Source organism: Hemitrygon akajei, chromosome 18, assembly GCF_048418815.1.
Source record: "Hemitrygon akajei chromosome 18, sHemAka1.3, whole genome shotgun sequence".
Taxonomy (NCBI): domain Eukaryota; kingdom Metazoa; phylum Chordata; class Chondrichthyes; order Myliobatiformes; family Dasyatidae; genus Hemitrygon; species Hemitrygon akajei.
In genome coordinates this window covers 69,213,145-69,231,909 of record NC_133141.1, presented here as the reverse complement: position 1 = coordinate 69,231,909, position 18,765 = coordinate 69,213,145, and the positions used below count along the sequence as shown (strand labels likewise).

Genomic DNA, 18,765 nt, shown 5'->3' with positions numbered 1-18,765 from the left:
TGGTCAGACTGCATTTGGAGTATTGTGAGCAGTTTTGGGCACCTGATCTAAGAAAAGATATGCTGGCATTGGAGAGGGTCCAGAGGAGGGTCATGAAAACAGACAGACAGACAGACCTATTTTATTGATCCCGAGGGAAAATAACACTGGGAAAGGAAAGGTTACCATATGAGGAGCATTTGATGACTCTGGGCTTGTTCTCACTGGAGTTTAGAAGAATGAGGGAGGGATCTCATTGAAACCTAACAAATATTGAAAGGCCTAAATAGAATTGACATGGAGAGGGTATTTCTTACAGTGGGGAAGTTCAGTACCAGAGGTACTGAGGTGAGGAGGAATTTCTTTAGCTAGAGGGTAGTGAATCTGTGAAATTCATTGCCTCAGATGGCTGTGGAGGCCAAGTCATTAAGTATATTTAAAAGCAGTTTGATAGGTTCTTGATTAGTCAAGGCAGCCAAGGTTACAGGGAGAAGGCAGAGGAATGGGTTGAGAGAGATAATAAATCAGTCATGATGGAATGGTGGAGCAGACTCGATGGGCCAAATGGCCTTTTTCTGCTCCTTTGTCTTATGGTCTTAAGGTCTAACCTTCTTAAACCCACAAACTACTTTTGGACATATCTCTCTGAAAGGCAGTAGGTTGTTAAAATCGGACATGCAGTGGAGTACAAAGCTGCTTCCATAACCTTTGAAGATATTTTATCTTGATTGTGGGGTTCTCACTGGAACAAATACAATAGCTTAATGTTCAGCACGGCAAGAGCCTTGAAGTAATGAAAGGGCCTTGCTTTGTTGTTGTCTTGTCACTTACTGTGTTCTGTGTTGTTCTGCTGAGCATTACGGGCATGCTGCGTGGGCGCCAGATTGTGTGGCGACACTTACGTTCTGACCCCAGCACATCCTTGGGTGTGTTGGCTGTTAACGCAAACAATGCTTTTCACTGTATCTTTTGATGTACATGTGATAAATAAATCTGAATCTGAATGATATATAACTAGGGATTGACTATTAAGTACCAGATATAGTAAATTCAGATGAACTGTAGTTAAGTGAAGTTTTCTTACTGTTCAGACAATAAATTTATAAGGCAATAAGTATATAAAAGAAACACATTGTATATTGTCATCATAAATAGCATTTCCTTTTTCAGCCATTTCTATGTTTAAACTATAGAATCATAGTATCATAGTGCACTACAGCACAAGAGCATGCTGTTTGGCCCATCTAGTCCCTACTGAACTGTTACTCTGCCCAGCCCCATCGACCCACACCCGCACCATAATCCTCTAGACCCCGCTCATCCATGTATTTCAAACCTGCACCCACCCGCATTTTGCTGACAGCTCGTTCCATGCTTTCACCACCCTCTGAGTGAAGAGATTTCCCCTCATGCTCCCCTTGATTATTTTACCTTTCATCCTTAACCCGTAACCTCTCGTTCTAGCCTCACCCCACCTCAGTGGAAAATGCCTGCTTGCATTTACTCTATCTATACCCCGTATAATGTTATACACCTCTATCAAATCTCCCCCTCATTCCCCTACACTCCAGGCAATAAAGCCCCAACTTAGAGTCATAGAGCACGACAGCACAGAGACATCTTTAGCTCAGGTAGTCTGTGCTGAACTATTATGCTGCCAAAATCCATCGAGCTGCGCCTGGACCATAGCCCTCCATATCCCTTCACTTCCATGTATCACCTCTTCAACCTTTCTCCATAATTCGGCTCATCAACTTCTGGAAAATGCACTCTTTCAATCTCATTAATATCTTTCCTGTTTTCCATTTTATTTACTGTGAAGTCTGTAGAGGCTTCATAAAGATAATTAAAAATATCAGTTAGATGCTCATTTAAATGCAATAAATTGCTCAGACTGTTGGAGTCAAAAGAGAACTTCTGTTGAGTTTAACAGAATATTATTCTGATTCTATTGCAGGATGAAGAAAATGGAAATGGAAAAGGTGAGTCTTGCTATAATTATTGTGACACAATTTGATCATAGTGTTGGATGCCTGGATTGAGCTGCCTGGGGTGGTGGCAGAGGCAGATACATGAGGGATTTTTAAGAGATGTTTAGATAGGCACATGAATATGAGGGAAATGGAAGGATATGGACATTGTGTAGGCAGAAAGGATTATTTTAGTTGGCTATTTGATTACTAATTTCATTGGTTTGGCATATCTACTACTTACTTACTGCCCATTACGCAGCTAGCGTTTAGGGCATCCTCCATCCCTGGCGGTGTTCAGGACTTCCTTCATCGTGTCAGTAGCTTTCACTACTGTGAGTCATGCAAGACCAGGGTGGAGGCTCAGGAATACCATCACACTTAGATGTAGGATTCTTCATTGCTGTTTCCAAAGTGTTGTTTGGCACAACATTTGGGTCATTTGTGCTGTGCTGTTCTTTGTTCTATACGTACATTGTCAATAAATCAGCAGATACAGTGCTCCAGGTAAAAGTGATAGATTTGAACTGCCTTGTTGATCTCAAGCCTGGGGAACTTTGAGATTTCCTAAGAGTTCTTGTCAATACTTGCAGAGGAAATTTCGCAATGTCATCTATTTGATTGGTGGTTATATGTTCTAAAGTGCAGAACTTATAATCAGATAGCGTCACTTGCCGAAAATGATTTCTTGCGCTAAGCTGCTTTATGCACGCATCAAGACTTGACCTGAATAAACCGAACAAAATACACTCCGTGGCCACTTTATTAGGTGCACGCCTGCTCGTTAATGCAAATAGCTAATTAGCCAGTCATGCGGCAGCAACTCAACGCATAAAAGCAAGCAGATGTTTTCAAGAGGTTCATTTGTTGTTCAGACCAAACATCGGAATGGGGAAGAAATGTGATCGAAGTGACTGTGACTGTGGAATGATTGTTGATGCCAAATGGGGTGGTTTGAGTATCACAGAAACTGCTGATCTCCTGGGATCTTGAATCGCGAACCTTGAAGTGTTGAATGTTGAAATGGCTGGGCTACAGCAGCAGAAGACCACAAACATACACTCAGTGGCTACGGTATTAGTAACACAAGAGATTCTGCAGATGCTGGAAATCCAGAGTAACACACACACACAAAACGCTGAAAGAACTCAGCAGGTCAGGCAGCATCAGGAAAGGAATAAAGACTGAGACTCTTCATCAGAACCTGAAAGGAAGGGGGTAGAAGCCAGAATAAGATGGGGGGAGTGAAAGGAGTACAAGCTGGCAGGTGATAGGTGAGCCAGCTGAGGAGGAAAATAGATGGGAGAGGGAGAGGGAAAGGGTATGAAGTAAAAAGCTGGAAATTGATAGGTGGACAAAGTAAAGGGCTAAAGAAGTATGAATCTGATAGGAGAGCAGAAGCACCACAGGAGAAAGAGGAGGGGGGGAAATACAGGAAGGTTTTGGTAGGTGATAGAAGAGAGGGGTAAGAGAGGAGTCAAAATAGGGAATAGAAAAAGAGAGAAGCACATAATGGCTCATAGAACTGGCGATGGATGGGGCGAGCACAGAAGGTCAGTAATTTGCTGATTGCCTTGACTTCAATGCTCTAAATAGCCAATCTATGGTCCAAAACTTGAATCTCTATCTCCACAGAAAGCTGGGAGCAGTGGTGAACTCAAGAGGGAGAGAAAAACAGTCAATTCCTCTGGAAGGAACACTTCGGAGATCTCATTCACAGTTCTCTGCTTGATATGAGCGCCCTGGGCCCCATCCCATGGCAACTTATTCTGTCCACACTGACCAACAATAAATCAAGAAGTCCAAATTCCAACTCAGAAGTAATTCAACCCTTCAAGTCTCCTCTGCCATTTGGTCGTGGCTGATTTATTATTCCTCTCAACCCCATTCTCCTGCCTTCTCCCTGTAACATAGAACATAGAATAGTGCAGCATATTACAGGCCCTTCAGCCCACAATGTTGTGCCGACCCTCAAACCCTTCATCCCATATAACCCCCCACCTTAAATTCCTCCATATACCTGTCTAGTAGTCTCTTAAACTTCACTAGTGTATCTGCCTCCACCACTGACTCAGGCAGTGCATTCCACGCACCAACCACTCTCTGAGTGAAAAACCTTCCTCTAATATCCCCCTTGAACTTCCCTCCCCTTGCCTTAAAGCCATGTCCTCTTGTACTGAGCAGTGGTGCCCTGGGGAAGAGGTGCTGGTTATCCACTCTGTCTATTCCTCTTAATATCTTGTACACCTCTATCATGTCTCCTCTCATCCTCTTTCTCTCCAGAGAGTAAAGCCCTAGCTCCCTTAATAATCAAGAGCCTATCAACTTCTACTTTAAATATACTCAATGACTTGGCCTCCACAGCCATCTGTGGCAATGAATTCCACAGATTCACCACTTTCAATAGACAGTAGGTGCAGGAGTAGGCCATTCGGTCCTTCTAGCCAGCACCGCCATTCACTGTGATCATGGCTGCTCATACACAATCAGTACCCCGTTCCTGCCCTCTCCCCATATCCCTTGACCCCGCTATCTATAAGAGCTCTATCTAACACTCTCTTGAATGCATTCAGAGACTTGGCCTCCACTGCCTTCTGGGGCAGAGCATTCCACATATCCACCACTCTCTGGGTGAAAAAGTTTTTCAGCATCTCTGTTCTAAATGGCCTACCCCTTATTCTTAAACTGTGGCCTCTAGTTCTGGACTCACCCATCAGCAGGAACATGCTTCCTGCCTCCAGTGTGTCCAATCCCTTAATAATCTTATATGTTTCAATCAGATCCCCTCTCATCCTTCTAAATTCCAGTGTATACAAGCCCTGGAATACAGGAATTACTTTCTGGCTAAAGTAATTCCTCCTTATTTCTGTTCTAAAGGGACATCCTTCTATCCCGAGGCTGTTGTTCCTTCTGGTCCTAGGCTCCCGCACTATTGGAAACATCCTCTCAATGTCCACTCTATCTCGGCCTTTCAATATTTGATGGATTTCAATCAGATTCTCCCTTGATCTTCTAAACTCCAGTGAGAACAGGCCCAGATCAAACGCTCCTTATATGTTAACTCTTTCATTCCCAGGTTCATTCTCATGAACCTCCTCTGGACCCTCTGCAATACTAGCACATCCTTTCTTAGATATGGTGTCAAAAACTGACCAATGCCTTATAAAGCCTCAGCATTACATCCTTGTTCTTATATTTTAGTCCTCTGGAAATGAATGCTAACATTGCACTTTGCCTTCCTTACCACCAACTCAACCTGCAAGTTAACCTTTAGGGAATCCTGCACTAGACCTCCCAAGCCCTTCTGATTTCTGAATTTGCTCCCCACTTAGAAAATTCTAGATTACGCCTTTGACCAATGTGCGTGACTGTACACTTCCCTACATAATGGGCAAGTTGAGTCAAAGGTCATCTTTCTATGCAGTATAACTCAATGAATATTTACAAATAAAGCAGAAGTTTATGCCTCGAGCCCTTCTCCATATTAAGTGCTGCATATTTACCATTTTAATTTTTACCACATCACCCTATACCCTGCAAATTGAATTTGTTCATTGTTCTCACATTCTTCCACTGTTTTCACTCTGCTGTTGTTGTGAAATCTTCTGTAATCAATTTCTCTACCGAATCTTCATTCCCTTCAACTCTTAGTTGCTGCTAAATTCTCATCTTTTCCCTTGCACTTTATTTATTTATTTAGAGATACATCATGGTAAAAGACCATCCTGGCCCAACAAGCTTGCACCGCCCATTTACACCCTTGTGACAGTTAACCTACTAACTCGTATGTCTTTGAAATGTGGGTGGAAACTGGAGCATCTGTAGTCCTGGGGAGAGCATACAAACTCCTTACAGACAGCAGCAGAATTGAACCCAGGTTGCTGGTGCTGTAATATGTTACCCTAAACACTACTACTGTTCTCCAAATTAATTTCATTTTATAGCCATCAGAAATTCTGTAAAACAAACTCAGGTTTACTTCTTCTCTTTATCCCCCTCTGGAAGAAGTAATAGAGTCATAGAGTTTTGAGGCAGAGTAACAGGCTCTTTGGTCTAAATTGTCCATGCCAACTGTGTTGCCCAGTGAGATAGTCCCATCTGCTGATATTTGGCCCATAGCCCTCTAAACCTCTCTTATCCATGTACTTATCTAGATGACTTTCAGATTTTGTCTATGTGTCCACTTCAACTGCTGTTTCTGGCCTTTCATTCCAGATATTCCCTGCCCTTTGTGATAAGAAGCTACCCCTGATGACCCTTTTAATTCTCTTGCCTCCAGTCTTAAATCTGTACCTGATAAAGAGTCTTGGCCCAAAACATGAACGATTTATTCCTTTCTATAAATGGTGCCTGACCCGTTGAGTTTCTCCAGCTTTTTTGTGTGTGAATCTCCAGAATTGGTGTTTAAACTTATATCTTCTTGTTTTTAGCACCACTTCCATGGGAAAAAGACTATGTGCTTTCACCCTGTCTATGCCCCTCATGATCTTACATACCTCTCTACCAGGTTGCCCTCCATCCCATATGTTTCATGGAATAAAGTCCTAATCTACACAACCTCCCCAGGCCCCAAGACCAGGCAACACCTTAAGGCAAAAATGTCAAAAGAATGAGCATATATAGAATAATAGTGAACTGTGAATCAGCTGAACAGAAATATAACACATTAAGGGACTTCCCCATAGCCTCCAATTTCACCCACCTCTCATCGCTCCCCATTCTACCTTCCACCTCCAAAACACCTTTCACAAAGCCCTTGTTCAATTCAGTGAACATTTTTATTTATCTTATTTTATGTAGAGATACAGCGCGGAACGGGCCCTTTGAGCTGTGCCGCCCAGCAACCCATCTATTTAACCCTATCCTAATCACAGGACAATTTGCAATAACCAATTAATCTACTAACCAGAATGTCTTTGAACTGTGGAAGAAAACTGGAGAACCCAGAGGAAACCCATGTGCACATGGGAAGGAACATATAAACTTGCTTACAGAGGACGCGGGGATTGAACTCCAAACTCCCAACCTCTAATAGCGTCATGCTAATCAGTATGCTACCATGGTGCCCTAAGAATGGCAATCAGTGGTCTTTCATTCTGCTTTGCTGTGTGAAAAAAGAGCTACCTTTTACAATGGCACTTTTAGTTAACCAGAGTAGGACAGACAGTGGCAGTCTTCCAAACAACAGCTTCTAAGGCAGGTTCTGACAGTGATATCATCTTGTGTAGCAGTGTCTCTTTACACAAGGTGATAATGATCAAAATTCACACTTATTTTCTCCAGTGAGCATTGTGGACCGTGCTCCTCTCTGGTTGGCAAAGAACACTGTGTTTTATGGGAGCTAGTATTAGAATTTGCATTCTTGAGTCACAACCATGGTAAAGATGAAATTCATAACAGCTTCCTCTGAAGCAAAAGTTCCCAACTTGGGGTCTATGAACCCCTCAGTTAATGGTAAGGCTTCATGGCATAAAAAAGATTGGGAACTCCTGCTCTAAAGGTTTGATGCAATAGCTTTAGTTCAAGCTTGGCTTAAATTCAAAGGAATTTGGCTCTAGCATGCTAAAAACACTGAAACAAGTAACACACACACAATGCTGGAGGAGCTCAGCAGGTCAAGCAGCATCACTGGAGACGAATGAACAGTCAATGTTTTGGGCCAAGACCCTACAGCAGGATTTTGACTGTTGATGAAATTCCTTTATTTCATCATAAAACATTGATTTATTTTATGATGGAATAAATCATAAAATATTTTTTACAATTATAAAACATCATATAAGGAAACATCAACTGTTTATTCCTCTCCATAGATACTGCCTGAACTGCTGAGTTCATCCAGCATTTTGTGTGTATGACTGTGGAGCTCCAGCATCTACAGAATCCATGGTGTTACTGAAACAAGTGGTAATTGAAAGTTTCACTGGAGTTCCATTCCATCAGAATGTCTGGCTGATTTGAAAGGAATCATTATAAAAAGTTATCCTAATGATATAACACTTCGGATTTCTTTTATTTCACAGGGCTTCAGAAAGGCCAAACAGAACCTATGGATACCATTTTTGTTAAAAGTGTGAAGGAAGGGGGAGCAGCACATCAAGCTGGGCTTTGTACAGGTAATATGAACTAGCTTCATGTTAAGTTATGTTATCACCTTTTTCAAAAGGATTAGGTCAATGACACCAGAAAATGTATGTTATTAGATTCAAGGTTGTTTATTGTCATTCTTCAGTTCATAAATGTAAAAGAGAACAAAATGATTAATACTCCAGATTCAAAGCAGCGAAAAAAAACAAGTATAAAGAACACAATAAGTAAACGAAAAACACAATAAATATAAACAAAAAAGACAATCCTATAAAACATAATGTACATACATAGACTGATAGTATGATAAATTAAAGAGACTTGAAACCACCTACAGAGAAAATGTTTGTTTGCATCATATCCAACAATGACAGGAGACCAGTGTGGGAGAGTTTTTAAAAGAAAAAAGCCATTGCACTGGGAAGTCCAGGTCCAGTGGTACAAATAGTTGTCACAAACTGAGGTTTTCTTTGGATTCAGTAGGAGACCATGACTTCTTTTGTCTCTTCCCCTCCGCCATCAGATTTCTGTAAGGACAACAAACCCATGAGCACTCAGTATTTTTCATCTCTTTTTACACTACTTATTTAAACTAATTTTCTTTTTTATGTATACTTATTGTGATTTATAGTTTTTTATTCTTATGTATTGTAATGTACTTCTGCCATAACACAATAAATTTCACTACATATGCCAATGGTATTAAACCAGATTCTGATTCTGACCTTGTGATGGTAAGGAAGTTATCAAAGCAGCAGATGAAGATGGTCCGACAGAGGACATTACGTTGAGGAACTCTTGTATTTATTTCTGAATTCCAACGTCCAGAATGATCTTCATGTAAATTGTGACTCCCAACAAGTTTTCCTCTCACTGTCCGGTGTTGTCAGTTTTATGTGGGCTCCTTAGCACAACGCTCTACACTTGGGCTGACAGTGATTAGGTATTGTGCAACTTAATATCGGTGAGCAGACTGGAGGAGGCATCTCCACCACTATAAAGAAATACCAACTCTGATGGATTGGTCAAGTCATTGGGATGCATTACTCATGTCTCCCCAAACAGATCCTTTACTCTCTGTCGAAGGAAGGTCATCGAGACCCTGGTGGGCAAAGGAAATGTTTGAAAGATAACATCAAAATCAGCCTGAAGAAATTCAACATTACATCTTAACTGGGAAGACATTTTACGCAATAGATACACCCAGAGGAGATCTGTTCAAAAGGGAACTGTACGACGTGAGAATGACCACCACTGTGCCTCAGAAAACAAGTGGCAGCTGTGAGAGACTGAACAACCAAAAGACCCAACCACTAACCACAGTCACCACTTACTCTTGTCCACACTGCACCAGAATATGTGGATCCCAGATCGGCCTCTACAGCCACCTGAGGACTAGCCAATAGACAAACCCTTAGGAGAACATCATACTCAATCCAAGTGATTGCACTATTACTCATGAGTAGGTGCCTCTTGCACTCTCTTTGACATCTTCCATTAGTTTATTGCTGCCAATTGACTAATTTGGTGGCAATTAGCTGGATTAGATTTGTCTTTGTTTTTCTGAACACTGCGTAACTGGACCTAGCGTCACTTTCTACATATAATCAATGTATATGATCTATCTAATGTAATTATATTTGTTGTGTTCTTTATCTTACTGTGGTTTCTATATGCTGCATCAGATCCAGAGGAACAATTATTTTGTTTTCCTTTACATTTGTGTACTGTGAAAATGACATTAAATAATCTTAGATGATTTTCGGATTGTTGTGTAGATGCCAGTGTTTTAAGTATACTGGAGCAACTTGGCTAGAAACACAATGAATTCTGTGCTGCAGATCTTCAATGCTGCGGTGGGATAGTTTCTGGTCTTTTAGCCTTTGCTGTGTATAGTGCTCTCAGCTGTTTTTTTAAGTCATGTAAAATGAATTAAGTTGGCTGAAAACTGATTTCTGAGATGGTGGAATTTTTCTTTGGGTGTTTCAGCCTAGTCCATAAGACCATAAGATATAGGAGCAGAATTAGGCCATTCGTTCCATCGAGTCTGCTCCACTGTTCCATCATGGTTGATTTATTATCCCTCTCAATCTCATTCTCCCCATAACCTTTGACACCCTGACTAATGAAGGATCTATCAACCTTTGCTTTAAATATACCCAATGACTTGGCTTCCAAAGCCATCTGTGGCAATGAATTTCACAAATTCACCACCCTCTGGCTGAAGAAATTCCTCCTCATCTCTGTTCTAAATGGACGTCCTTCTATTCTGATTCCAGCATTTGTATACTATATCTTGCTGTCATGTGAATGTGATATTCTGGAATACTTCTTCCTATATGAAGGTGAAGATAAAGATTATCTTTATTTGTCACACGTACATCGAAACGTGCAGTTAAATATGTCATTTGCACCAATCTGAGAATGTGCTGGGTGTAGCATTCAAATGTTGCCATGCTTCTGGTGCCAACATAGCATGCCCACAACTTAATAACCCTAACCCGTATGTCTTTGGAATGCAGAAGGAGCACCAAGAGAAAACCCACTGGGTCACAGGGAAACTGTACAAACTCCTTCCTGACAGTTGTAGGAATTAAACCCCGATCTTACAGCTGACACTGTAAAGCTTTGAGCTAACTGCCATTCTACCATGCCCTCCCCCACTACGTTACCGTTTGCTGTTAACTTTAATTGTCCATTAACTGTTTACTTGCCCATCACTATTCAAGACTAGAGTGGGTGATTTTGGATGTGTTGACATAATGTTCATATTGCATTGGACTTCTGCTAGTGTGATAGCATAGGGAAAAATTATACAACCCAAAAAAGATTGTGATCTGCTTGTTAAAAATAGAATTTGTGTAATAAAGTTCAAAGTAAATTTCATATTCAAGTACATACATGTCACCACATACACCCTGAAATTCATTTTCTTGTGGGCATACTCAATAAATCTATATAATAATAACTATACAGTATCAATGAAAGAACACCCAACTTGGTCCCAAAACAGGAAATACTAATAATAAATAAATAAGCAATAAATATTGAGTGTTTTCAGAGGCTGGTGAGGAAGCATAATCAATTCCTGTCTGAATGGTATCTTGGATCTGCTCCAATTCACCTACCGAAACAACAGGTCCACAGCAGATGCCATCTCATTGGCCCTTCACACAACCCTGGAACATCTGGACAGCAAAAATGCATATATCAGGATGCTCTTCATCAGCTCAGTTTTTAACACCATCATCCCCTCTAAATTAAACAGTAAACTCCAAGACCAGAGCCTAAATATCTCCTTGTGCGATTAGATCCTGGATTTCCTCACCTGTAGACCTCAGTCTGTTCAGATTGGCAACAACATCTCCTCCACAATCTCCATCAACACACGTGCACCACAGGGATGTGTACAGCCGCCTGCTCTACTCGCTTTACACCTATGACTGTGTGGCTAAGCACAGCTCCAATACCACGTACAAGTTTGCTGTGGTGGGCTGTATCAAAGGGAGTGATGAATCAGCATACAGGAGGGAGACTGAAAACTTGTCTGAGTGGTGTCATAACAACAACCTCTCACTCAATGTCAGTAAGACCAAGGAACCAAGGAGAGGGAAACCAGAGGTCCATGAGCCAGTAGTCGTCAGAAGATCAAAGGTGGAGAGGGTCAGTAACTTTAAATTCCTGAGTGTCACTATCTCAGAGGACCTGTCCCAAACCCATCATATAAATATTATTGAGAAGAAAACATGACATCACCTCTACTTCCTCAGGAGATTGTGGAGGCTCAGTACATCATCAAAAACCTTGGCAAACTTCTATAGATGTGTGGTGGAAAGTGTGTTGACTGTCTGCATTACGGCCTGGTATGGGAACACACATGCCTTTGAGTGGAAAATCCTACAAAAGGTAGTGGATTTGGCCCACTACATCACGAGTAAAACCCTCCCAACCATTGAGCATATCTACATGAAATGTTGCCATAGGAAAGCAACATCCATCATCAAAGGCCCTCACCACCCAGGCCATGTTCTCTTCTCACTGCAACCATCAGGATGGAATTACAGGAGCCTCAGGTCCCACATCACCAGGTTCAGGAACAGTTATTACCCCTCAAACATCAGGAAGGAGGTACAGGAGCCTCAGGACCAACACCAGCAGGTTCAGGAACTGTTATTACCCGTCAACCATCAGGAAGGAGGTACAGGAGCCTCAGGCCCCACACCAGCACGTTCAGGAACAGTTATTGCCCCTCAACCATCAGGTGGAAGGTACAGGAGCCTCAGGTCTCACACCAGCAGGTTCAGGAACAGTTATTGCCCCTCAACCATCAGGTGGAAGGTACAGGAGCCTCAGGTCTCACACCAGCAGGTTCAGGAACAGTTATTACCCCTCAACCATCAGGAAGGAGATACAGGAGCCTCAGGACCCACACCAGCAGGTTCAGGAACAGTTATTGCCCCTCAACCATCAGGTGGAAGTTACAGGAGCCTCAAGTCTCACACCAGCAGGTTCAGGAACAGTTATTGCCCCTCAACCATCAGGTGGAAGGTACAGGAGCCTCAGGTCTCACACCAGCAGGTTCAGGAACAGTTTTAACCCCTCAACCATCAGGAAGGAGGTACAGGAGCCTCAGGACCCACACCACCACATTCAGGAACAGTTATTACCCATCAACCATCAGGAAGGAGGTACAGGAGACTCAGGCCCCACACCACCACATTCAGGAACAGTTATTACCCATCAACCATCGGGAAGGAGGTACAGGAGCCTCAGGACTCACACCACCAGGTTCAGGAACAGTCATTACCCCTCAAACATCAGGAAGGAGGTACAGGAGCCTCAGGACCCACACCAGCAGGTTCAGGAACTGTTATTACCCCTCAACCATCAGGAAGGAGGTACAGGAGACTCAGGCCCCACACCACCACATTCAGGAACAGTTATTACCCATCAACCATCAGGAAGGAGGTACAGGAGCCTCAGGACTCACACCACCAGGTTCAGGAACAGTCATTACCCCTCAAACATCAGGAAGGAGGTACAGGAGCCTCAGGACCCACACCAGCAGGTTCAGGAACTGTTATTACCCCTCAACCATCAGGAAGGAGGTACAGGAGACTCAGGCCCCACACCACCAGGTTCAGGGTCAGGTATTACCCCTCAACTATCAGGAAGAAGGTACAGGAGCCTCAGGACCCACACCACCACATTCAGGAACAGTTATTACCCATCAACCATCAGGAAGGAGGTACAGGAGACTCAGGCCCCACACCACCAGGTTCAGGAACAGGTATTACCCCTCAACCATCAGGAAGGAGGTACAGGAGCCTCAGGACCCACACCACCAGATTCAGGAACAGTTATCACCCCTCAACCATCAGGAATGATGTACAGGAGCCTCAGGCCCCACACCACCAGATTCAGGAACAGTTATCACCCCTCAACCATCAGGAAGGAGGTACAGGAGCCTCAGACCCACACCACCAGGTTCAGGAACAGTTACTACCCCTCAGCCATCAGGCTCTTGAACAAAAGGGGATAGCTACACTCATTTAAGGACTCTGTTATATAGATATTTCATGCTCGTTATTTATTGCTGTTTATTTATATCTGCATTTGCAGTTTGTTTACAGTTAACAGTTCTTGATGTTTACAGTTACTGTTCTATAGATTTGCTGAATATGCCTGTAGAAAAAGAATCTCAGGGTTGTGTGTGGTGACATGTATGTACGCTGATAATAAATTTTACTCTGAACTTTGAGAACATGAGATGAAGAGTCCTTGAAAGTGAGTCCGTTGGCAGTGGGAACATTTCAATGATGGAAGTTGAGCGGTTATCCCCTTTGGTTCAGGAGCCTGATGGTTGAGGGGTAATAACTGTTCCTGAACCTGTGGTGTGAGTCCTGAGGCTCCTTTTCCTTCTTCCTGATGTCAGCAGTGAAAAGAGAGCATGTCCTGGGTGGTAGGAGTCCCTGATGATAGATGCTGCTTTCCTGCAGCAATGATTCATGTAGATGCACTCAATGGTTGGGAATGCTTTACCCATGATGGACTGGGCTGTATCCACTACTTTTTGTAGGATTTACCATTCAAGGGCATTGGTGCTTTCATACCAGGCTGTGATGAAGCCAGTCAACATGCTCTGCAACAAACATCTATAGAAGTTTATCAGAGTTTTAGATGTCATGCCAAATCTTTGCAAACTCCTAAGGAAGCATTTGTATTTTGTTTTATAAAATTGTGCAGGCGTAAAATGTGAAAGATAGCTTATTTAGTCTGTCAAAGACTTTGGATGTCATCTTGTTAAATGTGTGATCAGTTGTAAATTACTGGTTATCATTTTTTATATTTTTTTCATTTCAGTGGCTATAGCCTTTCAGAGATACCACATTTGGCTTTTCTTAATGTAGCATATTAGCATGTAGTTTACTTGCTGTATAAACAGCACATACTGCTATTTACAGTTCTCAGCTTTCAAAGAATCTCTGTGTATGTTGCAAATAGGAATATAATGCTAGGTCTCTAATTTGCCCAAGATTAAACTGTTAGAGGCTGTTCAAAGAAAGTATCTAACGGAGTTTGATATTTTGGTGGAATCTTTCACATTGGAGTGATGTGCCATCCAGGGAGCCTTGAGGTATCTGCTTTGGCTCAGGGAAAGGACTCTGAGACATAAAGCTGTGGGTTCAGGGATTAGAGTACAGAATCTGAACAAGTGCTTCTGTAAGTAGTGCTGAGGGTACATTGCATTGTCTGAGGTGACATCTTATCCAAGCCCCATCTATCCTTTTGGTTAGATTTGGTTCAAAGTTAAAAGTTCAAAATTCAAATTAAATTTGTTATCAAAGTCACCATATACAACCTGAAATTTATTTTCTTGCAGGCATTCACACTAAATACAAAGAAACCCAATAGAAACAATAAAAAATCATACACAAGTCAAGCAGCTAATGTGCAATAGACAGCAAATTATGCAAATACAATAAGAAAAAAACACAATAATAATAAATAAGCTAAGGTATTGAGAACATGAGATGAAGAGGAAGGTGAGTTCATAGTTCTGTACTTTCTATATTACAACTGAAATTACTATGTAAATGTGATTCATTGGCTGATAACATGACCCAATGAACCAAGATTAAGACTATATAAATGTGTCTTTCGATATTGTTTTCATATCAATGGCAAGGTTAGAAGGAAGTGAACTATGACAATAACTTTTGAAGGCTACCTGAAAGTGTCCGGATGGTCATCTGTGAACATTGAGTTCCATAGCAGTTAGTCAGGACCAGGAAGGAAGGGGGAAGAAGCCAGAAGAAGGAGGTGGCGGAAGGGGAAGGAGTACGAGCTGGCAAGTGATAGGTGAAGCCAGGTGAGGGGTAAGGTGGGCGGGGGAACAAAGTATTGTACAAAAAAAGAGTACAGCTCACAGTATGTACCTCAAATATTCAGTGTACCTATTTCTCCATGAAGCTCAAGGATTTTTTGAAAATTAAAAATGAAGGGCAAAGGACAGATCTGTCACCTTGAATATGCAAAGGGGGTTAAAGGTTAATGTTGTGAGCGGTTACACATTTTAGATTTGCGATTTCCCTGTTTAACCATGATCAAATGGCAGAATAAAGTCGATGGGCCAAATGGCCTAATTCTGTTTCTATGTCTTCTGGTCTTATGGTCTGAGTAAAACATACAGAAACATTGAAGTGAGTTACATGTTGATCAAGAAATTTTATAATATGGTTCTGATCCAGAGATAACTGCACTATGAAGCATTGGGAATTTAAGTTTTAATTATGACAATTCCAAAAAAATAAGTTTTTAAATTATGTATTCACTTTCATGAAATTAGCATCATATTGTTTCCACCTTGAATTTCAATTTATGAATAATTTTACTTCTCTAAACACATTTTTGGGGATGCATTTTGATATTAACAGACTTGAAATCAATTCTTTTTTTTGTAGGAGATCGAATTGTAAAGGTGAATGCAGAGAGTATAATTGGTAAAACATATTCTCAAGTGATATCCCTAATTCAAAACAGGTAAGGTAAAACAAGGACTAAAAATAACGTCTTGGTTTAACATATATAAAATATACAAACTTCTTGACAAAAGTTAAATTGTTAATCGTGTAGGCACAAAAATTGCTGGAAACCTTCAGCAGTCATTTTGATCTGCTGAGAATTTCCCATATATTATGTTTTACTTCAGGTAATCCAGGTTCTGCGTTCCTTTTAGTTGTCATTAGTATAGGTGATTTCTGTCTGACTCAATGAACTGTTGTGAATGTAGAACATAGAAGAGTACATTTGGCCCGCAGCATTGTGCCGAACCAGCTAAAAAGCAAATCAAAAACACCCAAACACTTACCTCATCTCCCTATACCATGTCCATATTCCTCTGTCTTCCATACCTCCATTCAAGGGCACTCTGTATCTCTTAAAAGCTTCTAATGTATTTACCTCTACCACCATACCAGGCAGTGCATTCCAGGCATCCACCACTCTCTAAGTAAAGAACTTACCCCTCACATCCCCCCTGAACCTACCCCCTCTCACCTTCAATGCATGCCCTTTAGCATAAGACATTTTAACCCTGGGTAACAGAGGTTCCCTGTCTGTTCTATCTATGCCTCTCATAATCTTATAGACCTCTATCAGATCTCCCTCAGCTTCTGCCACTCTAGAAAAAACAATCCAAGTTTATCCAGCCTCTAAACCAAGGGGCATCCTGGAAAACCTCTTCTGCATCCTCTCCAAAGACTTAACGTCCTTCCTAGAGTGGGGCGACCAGAACCATACGCAATACTCCAGATGTGGCCTAAGCAGAGTTGTAAAGTTGCAACATAACCTCCTGACTTTTGAACTCAATGCCACGACTAATAAAAGCAAACATTCCATAAGCCTTCTTAACCACCTTATCGACTTGTGTTCCCACTTTCAAGCAGCGATGAACTTGGATCCCAAGATCTCGCTGCTCAGCAACACTGTTAAGGGTCCTGGCTTTAACAGTGTACTGCCTCCTTGCATTTGCCCTATTGAGGTGCCTCACATTTATCTGGGTTAAACTCCATCTGCCATTTGTCAGCCCATATCTGCAACTGATCTATATCTTACTGTATTCTTTGCCAGTCTTCCACACTATCCACAGCTCCACCAATCTTGGTATCATCTGCAAATTTACTAACCCAGCTATTTACATTTTTATCCAGGTCATTTATAAACATCACAAGCACAGCACAGATCCCTGCAGAACACTACTGATTACAGACCTCCAGCTTGAATAAGTCCCTTCAACCACTACCCTCTGCCTTCTATGCGCAAGCCAGTTCTGAATCCAAAGAGTTAATTCACCACAGACCCCATGCATCTTAATCTTCTAGATTAGCCTCCCATGTGGGACTTTGTCAAATACCTTACTAAAATCTATGTAGACAACATCCACTGCCTTACCCTTGTGGTTCCAGTATAAAGGGTGTCATTTTATTGTCCTTCCTTCAGTCGTCAATGGATCGAAACTCTGAACCTCCCTAACAGCAGGGTGGTCATACCCACACCTCAGTAACTGCAGCAGTACAAGAGGCAGCTGAAGAGCAACTCGTTTGTTCATTTTGTGCCGTGTTGTATGATGTCGGCGATCATGGGCTTTCCATGACCATGATTGTTCTAGGCAAATTTTTCTACAGAAGTAGTTTGCTATTGCCTTTTGATATTAACGGGTGACCCCAGCCATTATCAGAGATTGTCTGCCTGACGTCAGTGGTCATATAAACAGGATTTGTGATCTGCACCGGCTGCTCATATGACCTTCCACTACCTGCTCCCTTGGCTTCATGTGACCCTGATTGGGGGGTTGGTGGGGGGGGGTGCTAAGCAGGTGCTACACCTTGCCCAAGGGTGACCTGCAGGCTAGCGGAGGGAAGGAGCACCTTACACCTCCTTAGGCAGAGATGTACCTCCACCACACCACCCTACTCTACTATCTGTAAATACAATATAATAAACTCATCATTTAGTGTTTGGCATTGATCACTTGGCTGGAAACATATCCCATGGATTAGCTGAGTGAATCTCTCTGGAACTGCCTCCTATACCACTAAATCCTCCTTATTTAAGGGAGCAAAAACTTACGTCATTCTAGTTGTGGCCTCACCACTGTACCACCCAGTTATCCTTCCCTACTGCTAAGCTTTCAACCCTCTTGCAATAAAGACCAAAGGTAGGGCTGGGTGAGTTTTGGATAGGACTCCTAATCCAGAGTTAGCACACAGACTATCAGATTCCTTTCTGATGACGAGTTATATTGGGTATGCAAGGTCTTCCTTTTTTTGCCCCAAGCACAACGCTTTACAGTATAAGCGAGGTGGGTTCAATTTCAGTCGTTGCCTGTAAGGAGTTTGTATGTTCTCCCCATGACCACATGGGTATCCTCCAGGTGCTCTGGTTTCCTCCCACAATCCAAAAATATACCGGTTGATAGGTTAATTGGTTCTGTGATTAGACTGGGATTAAATCAGGGAATTGCTGAGTGGCAGGGCTTGAAGGCCCCATTCTGTGCTGTATCTCAATAAAATAAACCTTGCCCAAATGGCTGCTGCCATTTCTTACCTTTTTAATAATCAACAGCAATTTCTCCACCCAGCTGTGGACAATTTCTTTTTGATAGGTAAAGACAGAAATTGTGTGACCTTGCTGGAACTGTTCCTTTGAATGGCATAAGACCATAGGA

General features: G+C 42.0%; 1 protein-coding gene across 1 annotated transcript in view; it reads left to right on the top strand.

The window, feature by feature from the left end:
• Nucleotides 1-18,765, top strand: part of LOC140741506 (rho GTPase-activating protein 23-like) — a 252,070-nt gene that overhangs the window by 82,817 nt on the left and 150,488 nt on the right. Inside the window, 3 exon segments of the mRNA XM_073071782.1 lie at nucleotides 1,937-1,961; nucleotides 7,973-8,065; nucleotides 16,001-16,079. Of these exon segments, the coding sequence (XP_072927883.1) occupies nucleotides 1,937-1,961; nucleotides 7,973-8,065; nucleotides 16,001-16,079 (197 nt within the window).